Source organism: Falco biarmicus, chromosome 7 (genome assembly GCF_023638135.1).
Source record: "Falco biarmicus isolate bFalBia1 chromosome 7, bFalBia1.pri, whole genome shotgun sequence".
NCBI classification, from domain to species: Eukaryota; Metazoa; Chordata; class Aves; order Falconiformes; family Falconidae; genus Falco; species Falco biarmicus.
The window spans coordinates 9,526,561-9,537,188 of record NC_079294.1 but is presented as its reverse complement, the minus strand read 5'-3'; the positions used below and the strand labels follow the sequence as shown (position 1 = coordinate 9,537,188).

At 54.6% G+C, this 10,628-nt stretch overlaps 1 protein-coding gene across 1 annotated transcript; it reads right to left on the bottom strand.

Moving 5' to 3' along the window:
• Positions 1 to 4,581: 4,581 nt before the first annotated feature.
• PROX2 (prospero homeobox 2) lies at positions 4,582 to 9,264 on the bottom strand. Its single transcript, XM_056346608.1, has 4 exons — positions 7,623 to 9,264; positions 6,968 to 7,075; positions 6,332 to 6,526; positions 4,582 to 6,224 (listed from the first exon to the last, which is right to left on the bottom strand). The coding sequence occupies exons 1-4, from the start codon at positions 9,180 to 9,182 to the stop codon at positions 6,039 to 6,041; spliced, it is 2,049 nt and encodes a 682-aa protein (XP_056202583.1). The 5' UTR covers positions 9,183 to 9,264; the 3' UTR covers positions 4,582 to 6,038.
• Between the last annotated feature and the right edge of the window lie 1,364 nt (positions 9,265 to 10,628).

Below are 10,628 nucleotides of genomic sequence, written 5' to 3'. Positions count from 1 at the left end.
GACTTGATAGGTGCGGAGCTGGGTAGGGCTGGCCTCGCCTCTCCCTGGAGCATGAATTCATGGTGTTTTCAAAAGTTATACTTATTTCTACTGTTTCTTACTCATAGACCTGGAAATCAGAAATGGATTATTAATTGAATATTCTGTGCTCTCTGAGAACCAAATGAGGACGAGTTTTATGTAGAGATGTATAGATACATATATACACATATATGTTGTCAGGTATTTCACTTAGTTTTTTAAAATAATACAAAAGTATTTTTTTATCATTTCTGTTCTTTATGTAAAGCTATGGATGACATATATACGTGCTTTGGGAAATCCAGTAAAATATTTTCTTTGAAGTTTCAGGTTTTTTCCTCTATCTTGTGTTTTTCGTACCCCCAGCTTTTCACTTCACCACCTGCTTTAAGCTGCTTGTTTTCCGTGATTGCAATAAGAAAAGATTGATCCTGTTGGGTGCATGCTGGCACTTTTAATAATGATCCTTGTTAATCTAGTAGAACAACTAGCGAGAAAACAATAAAAGCCTGAGCAATAAACGCCAGCAGGGAAGCTGCCGTGCTGGGCTCGTGCCAGTTGGATTTAATGCTGTGTCATTAAGAGTTGCTTGGTAGGTAATGGGAAATAGTCACAGAGAGTGTCTGTCAAGTGCCCGTTTTATTGGAATAGAAAAACCCAGAATGGTGTTTGATCCTAATTCACAAGACGAAAATTACCCTATGAGCTTTTAATCAAAAGCCTAGTGCTAAGAACGGGATTACGGAATCTGGGAAGCCTGTAAGAAATACTGCAGATGCTGATGGTAGGTGTGATTGCTTACTGTAAATATGCTGAAAGTCAGCCAAAAGGGAAAGTGCTCAAATTTTAGGTCTTCATAATGTTTGTATGTTGCTTAAAAAAAAAAAAAAAAAAAAAAAAAAAAAAGCCAATCGTGGCATGAGACTTGATGATAATGAGAGTTTACCTGCCACTTGTCAGCCTGTCCAGTTAGCTTGGAAGGAATGAGTATGGACTGTATTGTCACACATGTTGAATGTTGACCCAAATCTGCTTTTCCTTGAGACCCACGGCACAGCTCTTGCTAGCTTTACTTGAGTAGCCATTCTCAAGCATTCTAGGTGAGGCCTGCTTTTAAAAACGGATTTACTAGTTTGGTATTTCTCTGTGCATGGACAGATGTGCTTGTTCTCTGGCAGCCTGCCCCCCAGCTTCCCCACCCCAGCTGCCTCCCCTCCAAGACAAGCGTTACCCCCAGCCGACCTGCTGGGCCTGTGCTCAGCATTCAGCAGAGGCTGTCCGTCCTCTCCTCGCTCCTTTGTGCACCCTTGCCGAGAGTAAATATCCCCCTCAAAAGCCCCTGGGCTACAGGACTGCCCCCATATCGCTGTGCTGGCCAGTGCTGCCTGGTTGGGGCACAGCTCCCAGCAAGAAATCTCCCTTTTCCACCCTGTGTGTCCCTGCGCCCAGGGTTTAGTGCTTGCACCTGAGCTGCTGCAGGCAGGCTGGCAAGCCGGGGCGCCCCTGAAGGCAGAGTGCAGCCCTCTCTGTGTGGCTGCATTGCCACCATCTCATCAAAGTGGTATTTTTATTGCATAAGTGGAGAGCAGCTCAGCTAGCTGCTGCTGGAAGCAGCTTGCACAGTCCCGCTGCCCAGCTCCCATCCCCTGGTCCATGGCTCCGTGCCAGTGTGATATTTCACGGTGTGCAAAAAAAAACCAAAAAAAAAACCAAAAAAAAACCCCTTTTGCTGCCAGCTGGAGATACCAGTCTGTCCTGGGGGACCCCACAGGGTGTTTCATCCTTGAGACTGTCTCCACAGTCTCTCTGTGCATAGCTTCTCCTTCTCCTGGCGTGGCCCTGGGTCTGCAGCATAGGGCAGCTGAACACACCAGGTGCAGAGGAAAGGGTGTCTTCTCCAGCTGAAAAGTGATGTCAGATCTCGCAGATGTGGTATTTGTACTGTAACCTGGATTAATCCATCCTTCCAAGGCATGTAATGGGACAGCAAATGCTGCTGAGGCTTTGTGAGCACAGGCCACTGGCTCACCAGGGTACGCTAACCTGCAGAGAGCTGCACTGATGCCAAATACTCATCTGAGCTGCGTATATGAGGGAAGGTGCCTTCCAAGAACATCTGCTCGAGCTGGGAGCTTCTAGGGCTGGTTCAGTCCCTGCAGACAGGTCCAAGTCATTAGGAGTCAAGAAAAACTAGAGATATTTTATCGTTTGTCAGAGTTTCCCCCCCAAGCTATTTTGGCACACTGGATGCACATTCACTAAGAACTTCAAGCTCTAATTAGCTGTACTTGAGTAATAAGGGTTCTTATGCTAAGTAATAACATAGATGAGTATGGAAGTGCTCTCAGAACCTCAGCAACTTAGTCAGTGGGGTCACATCTCCCTCTTTTGGCTGCTGCGAGATGCCAGCAGTCTGGAGGCAGGGAACAGCAATATGTAGTGCTTAGCAGTCTTTGCTGCTGTTTAGCTGTATCGATGGGGTGCGTTGCTTTGCATGGGTTATGAATGTAACTGGAAATGCAAAAGGATAGCCCCAAGGAATTGGTCCCAGAGGAGACAGGTGCAGGCGGCTGTGGGCTTTTTGCGTATGCCACAGAAATTTGGATAGAGGGAAGGAAATGCTTTTTGGGTTTGGGGTTTTTTTTTAAGATGAAATTGAGTCAGCAGTAGGTGCATGTGCTACTCACATTGCTTTCTTGGGTAATTAGTGGGAAATGGTTAAGCAAGAGTCCACCCAAGCCCGAGGGTCATGACAGCAGTCACAGCCTGGGCATCGGCTCTCAATCTCCCCTGTTAGATTTTGTTTGAAAACTAGCTGCTGTACCTTGGGCACTGCTAGAATGTAACTGAAATTACAGGTGTACCCTGCGTGGCACAACCAGTAAAACGCTAATTTCTTAATTCATAGTTTCCCTTAGGCTTCGGGCTCCATTGCCCCTAGAGCAACGCCAGCTCTCCCTGTGTCCCAGCAGGTGTGCTGCCTTCTCTATGTTGGTGCTCCTGCGACCTCGCTGCAGGGAAGGTGGTGCGAGTCCCCCCTTCCTTCTGTGCCAGCCATCTGCTGCTTTCCAAGGCTCTCGCAGGAGCGCAGGGCTGTGATTCAGCTCGCCCCACTTCAGTGCCGCACACCAGAGCTGTGCCCACCCAGGTGCAGCCTCCCTGGCCACGGGCAGCCGAGCATCCCCGAAGGAGGCAGCTGCACCCCAGGCTCCCCAGAAAAAGAGCCTGGCTTGCAGGGGGAGCACGAAGTGAGCAAAAGGTGGGTATACGCTCCCTCTGCATCCTTGACAGCTCTGTGTTCTCGGTCACACTTGGCTGAAGGTGGACAGGGGTTGAAAAGTTGCTGGGGAAGGTGCCAGCCAGACAAGCACCCTGTGGTCCTGCATCCTTCACAGAGTCCCTCTAGTCCTGCTTTTTTTTCCTGTTCCTGTTGGATGGGAATTCTGCCTGGGAATTCAACCTGTGGATACAAGTGGCAAGGCCTCATCACTGGCAAAGGATAACTGAAGTGAGATGCTGTTTGTTGTGGTCACGCTTTCATGCATTTCACGTTGTGGTCCACGCTTCATAAAAGCCAGTGTAAACCAGCTCTGTAGCTCCTGCTCCTTTGCAGTTACATGGCAAACACTGGAGCACAGATATTGCTCTGAACACTGGGTCCCATCCCGTTCAACATCTTCATTAATGGCTGGGTTGTGGAGTCTCCCTCCTGGGAGACACTCAAAAACCATCTGGACATGGTCTTGGGCAACTGTTTGAACATGGGATTGGACCTGCAGAGGTCCCTGCCACCCTCAGCCACTCTGTGACTCTGTGACTTGTGGTCACAGGTTTGGCCTTGCCCTAAGCCCCCCACCTGCTGCTTTACTGACATTATAAACACACGTTATCAGAGGAAGCAAGAAACTGCTTCCCCCAGGGACTCGGCGTAAAAGCTTTATTTCAGCAGGACGTCTTCAGTAAACCTGTACCTTGGGTACCCTCACTGTTTAGCTATGGCCTAAAGAATTTACTGATTCCCTGGGCCAGGCCATCGTTTCCTTTCCCAGCAGCAGAGGTTTTGCCTACCCGGCGTGTTACTTCAGCTCTGAGGTGGTTATTGCCTGCAGGAGCGGCAATAACCTGTCCATGATGCCACCAACTGTGCTTCCCCGATGCTGTACGTTTGAGTCCAGCACCTGTAAGCTTTGGGATATGGCTCTGTCTGCCTCCAGCCCCTGCTTCCTGATCCCCCCAAGTTCCACTTGGGCTCAGACTGACCCCAAGGCATTGGGGTGCAGTTGTGTGTTTAAACGAGCACATCAGTTAGTGGGGGCCGCTCAGCCCTGCAGGGATGCTGGCAGGAGGAATAAACCCTTTTGCTGAAGTGTCATTCTTTTCCCAACGAAAAGGCCAGAAATTCCCAGGGTAACGCTTTAGAGCAGAAGTTATCAAGTGGTCTCTAGGGATGTAAAGGGGTAACAAACTGCATTTATTTAAAAACAGATTGAGTAAATTTGGTGTTGGGGTTGCAAAATATACAAACCTCAAGAAATGAGCATACAAACAGAAGCAGGAAATCTGGCTAGCGGCACTTGGGATGGGGGAACTGCTGTAAAATTGCCCCTATTTTGGAGACCCCATCCTGCCCTGATGTTACCACGTGCTTCCTTACCCCTGCAGACGCACCCTGTGCACTCGTCTGACGCTGGAGCTGCGATTTCCCTCTCCTGTGTCACTCACTGGGCTCTAGTACCCAGCCGGCACCTGGCAGCACATCCAGCATCTTGGCCTCCTCCCAATCCTCTTCTCTCTCAGTGTTTTGCACAGGGACGTCATTGTTCATCCACAGCTATGCATCGCTGCCCTCCCAGAGGCCCCTTGCCGTGCCTCTCCCAGAACCTCCCTCCTCCTCACAGCTTTTTCCCTCCCCACCACCTCTGCCAGGACGGCAGCACTCTTAACACGCAACGCTTTGCCACGGTCCATCAGGTGGAAAAGCAGCCACTGAGTCTTGGTCACAGGGAGAAGAAACCTCCTTGCATTTACACCCCTACGCCAATGGGGCTGCAGACCTCAGGGCCCAGCTCCTCACCAGCTTGTGCTAAAACTCACTGGGACTGTCAGGTCCCAGATAATTTGCTCCTCTTTCACCACGGGCAGGTTGCAGCAATGTTTGGGGCAGCTTTGCCCACAGAAGCACAGCATACAGGGACATAGGTGGGTGTTCATCGTGCTGCCCTCCTCCCCGGCGCTGGGCTGATGGGGGCTGGCTGGGGGGGGCGAGGGGTGCCGGCTGCATGCCCTGCTCCCCCCCAGCCCCGCGGGTAACGCTGCTGCTGGACGGTGGCTCCGGGGCTGCTTCCAGTGGCACACGCTCACCGGCTTGGCCACAGCATGCAGCTGCACGGGGGGGGGGGGGGGGAGCTCTTGCAGACCAGCACAGGGGAGGGAGGGGGGGAGTGTTGGTCATGCTGGCTACAACAAACACTGGTTTTACATCTCCCAGACAGGGTCAACTATCCCCTCGGGGTGCTTGAAACGCTGGAATTCACCAGCTGTTTTCTTTGGACACGGGCTTGTTGTATCTGGACAGAAACCGAGGTGTGCTGTTGGACTGGGCACATCCACTAGTTTGCTGCACCAAGAAAACTTTGCCCACTGCTAGGACCTCTGCCTGCTTTATAAACAGAAAGCCTGTTTGCCCTGAGCTGTGGCCCTTTGGAGAAGGAAGGTGGCTCACCCAGGGTCATGGGGAGAGCTGGGGCAAGGCGATTTCCCAGGCTCCAACCTGATGGCTTCATCTCTGTCCCTCCCCCGCAAGGGTCCCCACCAAGACCCCACCATCTTTGAGCAGACGAATAAAACACACACACCATAAAGTCCCAGCACCTGAGGGATGTGACAGACCTCACCCAAGGAGCTGTCTTATAGGCCAGAGAGAAAATACTCAGGATAATGGATGCTGTACAGAGTGCCCATGGGGTGCGTAGCACATGGTGGCTGCACACAGGACTCAGGGCTGCTTTCACAGAGTCTCAGCTGCGGAGCAGTTCCTGGGAGCAGTCGGCAGCTTTGAACCCTTCTGGGATGTCACTGTCCAGTTTGGAAATGATTTTGTAAATAGGTTTCTTCCAGGAGGGGTCGGCATCCTTGCCCGCCCTGACAGCGCTGAAGAACTCCTGCAGTGTGAGGCTGGCCACCTCCAGGAACCGCCCGGGCACCTGCAGTGAGACAGGCATCACCCACGGCACCACCAGGTCCCCAGCTCCCCCTCACCCTCGAAACCCCACTGCCCCACCACCCTTGCCCCCCAGCTCCCCCTCCTCACCTCAAAGTCATTCCCCTTGTTATAGTGCATGTTGAGGGCGCGGAAAAGCTCTGAGTCCCGGGAGACCCGGAGGGTGCCAGCATCCATGACGCCCTCCAGCAGGGCCTGCCGGGCAAACTTCTCCACCTGGATGTAGTAAAACTCACGGAAGTTGCTGAACCACTTGATGAGCTGGGAGGTGATGCAGCGGCTGAACTGCCGAGGGGGAGAGCCAGAGGGCAGGTGTCATGCCAGCTTGGAGCCTCTGCAAGCCCAGCCGCGCACCCAGCCCTGCCCCAGGGCTGCAAAAATGCCAGCCAGGACCACGACGACGTGGGGGAGTCTGTGGCACCTCTCACCGCTGAGACTCAGATCCCAACCACCTCGCGGTGGGGAGGCACGTTTGTGATGCGCTTTAATCCCAAATGCACCTTGATTGCACAAAGCAAAGATCTGGCAGCCCAGGTCTGCCACAGCCCTAAGCACCCACTCCAGGGCAGCCCATGCTGAAGCAGGTGCCATCCCCCTGCTCCTGCCAGCGAGGTGGAGGGCACACCAACGCATCCCCTTCCCCGTGGTTCCCTGGCGGGGAAGGTGCTGGGTGCCATGCCGCACGGGAGTCCTGCCTGGCAGCAGCACCAGGCGCTGCCGTTTTACCTGCACATCGAGGAAGTAGGTCTTCAGGAGAGTGGAGCTGGGGTAGCGGGTGAAGAAAAACATCAGCTTGGCCTTCTTCAGGTGTCCGGGTGTCAGTGCCTCCTGCATCTGCCTCGGGGTCAAGGAAAGCCTGCACGCAGCAGCCCCACCGGCTCGGCACATCCCTGAGCACACGTGCCTGGTGCCCACAGGAAGCCCCCACCACGGCCTGGCAGGAAGGTGTAGGGGGTTCAGCCCTGGCTGGGCAGCCACTGGCTTTTCCCTTTGGCATCCCCAGGGAAGCTGCTGCTCCCCACAGCGTTTCCCAGGCCGGTGGGAACAGAGATTTCCATGAGGCACTCGTTCCTGGCATAGGGTGCTGGGACTGCCGGGATGGCCTAAGAGCAGGCTTGGGAGCTCCCAACTTTCACCCCCAGCTACACTATAGCATCTAACCAACCCTGAGGAGCAGCAATGGCCCTCCACAGCTCAGGACACCTCTCCTGCTCACCCCTTAGTAGCTCTCTGTGCAGCAGCAGGGACCCTGGCCCTGGGGAGACCAGCAGGGGCTGTGCCGCGCTGTGGCTCCAGAGGACAAGGGGAACACACCGAAGCCCAGGGACATCTTTACCTCCAGCCAAGCCCAGGGACCTCTCCAGCTGCCCCCAAAGGATATATGGGTGGAGGTGAAGGGTGCCCCATCCATCACAACCTGCAGCTCCCCGCGGCCATCGCTGCCAGCCGGCAGCAGCGCCAGGCTCTCCATGTCAGCAGGGCTCAAGGGCAAGGGATGCTGCTGCTGCTGTCTCACAACCGACGACCTCAGTTTGACGGTTCCCCAGTGCAAGTCGAGGGGCTCCAGAGGACCCCTCTCTGGAGCAGAGGGGCTCCCATAAGAGCTGCTGCCCCAGAGGCTGCGCTGGCCATAGCCCAGCAGCTGGCTCAGCAGCTGGCTGTCCTGGACAGGGGCAGCTGAGCCCAGTGAATAACCCATGCTGGGTATCTGAGAGGGTTTTCTGGCCCCCTTTGAACTGAGAGAGCCAGCATGAGAGCCTGGGCTCTTCCCTGAAGCTCCTGACAGGGCCTCAGCCCGGGGTGAGCTCAGCAAGCCTGGTGTGTTCACAGGAGATGGCTTAGCAAGTGGCTTTCTGCATTTCCCAGCAGGAAAAGACTCTCTCTTGGCATCTGGCTCTGGCACTGGGAGGCTGCGGTGCTGCTGCAGAAGGTGACTGGCTGTCTTCGGCCAGATGGTCTTCAGGACAGAGTCCACCACCTGGGACATCACCCCAGCCAGCTCATGCTTCAGCGCCTGCGAGAGGACCCTCACTGCCAAGGGCAGGCCACCTGTGTCACCTCTGTCCTTGTCCTCCTCTGGCCCATGCACATCGAGGACGCTCCTCCAGAGAGGCACTTCATGTGAGTCACTGGTGGCAGTGGCACTGTCCTTGTCCTGTCTGTCTCCAGGCTTTCCAGGCAGTGGATGCACTTTCTCAGCACCTTCCTGGGATTGGGCATTGTCCCCAGAATCACAGACCTGGGAGAACTTCTCCTGAAGCTGCTTCAGCTGCTGCTCTAAATAGCAAAGCTGCTCCTTCAGCTGCTGGCAGTCCTCGGCATGGAGGCTGCCTCCCGCAGGGACCACTCGCCCAGCCACCCCTGCACCCTGCTGGGGCACCCTCGGCTTCCTCTTGCTCTCCCGGGGCACCTCGCCACCCCTCTCCCTCTGATGCCCAAAAGCTGCCTCCAGGCTGGTGTCAAATGCCTGAGGGGTTGGTGGGAGGCTCATGCCTTGGATGATGCTCTCCACCCTGGCCCGCTTGGCTCGGAGGTGCTGGTCAGAGAGCTGGTCCCGTAGGTGCTGGTCGGAGAGCTGGTCCCTGTCACCAGCACAGGGCACGGGAGCCAGGGTCCTGGGGAATGCCAGGGCTTGTGCTCCTTCTCCAGCAGATGCACCACACTCGTGGTCCTGCGGCAGGGCCACTGCCTGAGAGGAAGGGAAAAGGATGGTGGGATCCAGGCTCCTGCCAGCCGCTGGGTGGCTGAGGAGCTGTGAGATCAGGGTTGCACTGGGGGAAGGCAAGAGAGAGTCGGTCTGGAAACAGGGCTCTGACTTCAGCCGCTGGCCGTGTCCTGAAGCAGCACGGTCTCTGTCCTGCTCAGAGCCAGTCCTGCCATCCATCATCTCTCCTTCCTGCCTCGACACCGGAGAGCTGACCCTCAGCTGGTTGGGGATCATTTCCAGTGACAGACTGGCAGGCTTCCTGCGTGTCTGATGTTTCAGACTGCTAGCGGTGTGGAGCTAGAGAAAGAGCAAGAAACATCAGTGGGCAGGACCTCATACAGCAGCTTTCCATGCACACGGCCAGAGATTTTTCCTTCCACATTTGCAGGGCATCCCTGCTCCTCTGCAAAACCTACTGCACCAGGGAATGACCCAGGCAGGAACCTCCAGCCACTGCAAAACCTGTGAGCAGGTTGTCGGCTGTCACACAACAGCAGCAATGCTCTGGACACTGTCACAGCTCCCACCTGCCAACCCGGCATTCATTATGCCCAGGCTACATTTAACATGTTGAGCCCTTAGATGTGCCCAGCAGCCCATTTTGGGATGTGCCCAGAGCATTTGGGAAAACTCCCCCTGGGGCTCTGGACTCAGAGTGGTGAGCACCAGACAGAGTCCCCTGCCACACATGCCTGGGCAAAGGTGGTTTTGGGTGCTCCTGGGTGCTGGCAGAGCAGAGGGACATCCCTGCTGAAGGCACTCACGGCACACAGCAGCTCAGCCAGGGCACGGCTGCTGTCTGCTTCTGCCAGCATCCAGCAGCCCAGAGGGCACGGTGATGGGCGGCAGCACTGCAGGGCCAGGGTTGCACAAACAGGCTGGTGGAAAGGGACATAGCGAGGGTGAAAGTGTGATGTGAACTGCTGCGAGCAGGGCACAGGGGGATGTTCAGGCTAACACAGCACGGGGCTCCTAAGCACTTGGCAAAACACTGAATGAAAGGGATGGGGATTACCCGGGAAGAGAAAAACTACTGACCCAGCAGCCCCAGGCTTAAAATTGTTACGCTGACTCCAGGCAAGGGTCCACCCCCTCCTCTCGTTTGCTCGCTCAGACAGCTTTGAAAAAGTAGGTGCAAAAGCTCGTATTCTGGGCAATTACAAAGTAACCACCCCTGTGGGATGCTTCTTCCTCATCCACATTAATTAGCAGTGGGTTTGCATCCCTGAAGTAGGACAGTTTGTGTCTCTTCCAGACACCTTTAAAGTGTCTGAGATTCTTTTGCTATACCCAGAAATAGCTGATCATTTTCATATCCATCAGTCTCCTGTCCCCGTGATTATCTGCTCCACGGCGAGTCCCCCAGGCTAATGAACAGTGTAGAAAATTAGTTTCTTCTCACTGCTTTATAAGCAGGGTGCCTTTCTTTGAACAGCCCTGTATTCCAGGCGGGTATCTGGGAGAGCTCTACCTTTTGTAGAGCTCTAGTCTTGACAAACCCAAGTATTTTCTGGGTTGTCCAACACTACTTGTTGCTCTCCCTTGTTGTCTCCCCACCACTCCCAACTAGTAGACTTTCCTTTTCCTAACAGTCTGCCATGGGGGCATTCAAACTGCTTGGCTTACTGATGGCCAGCGCCAGGCCGGGGTGCCAGCAGCTCATGGCATCACCTGGTGCAA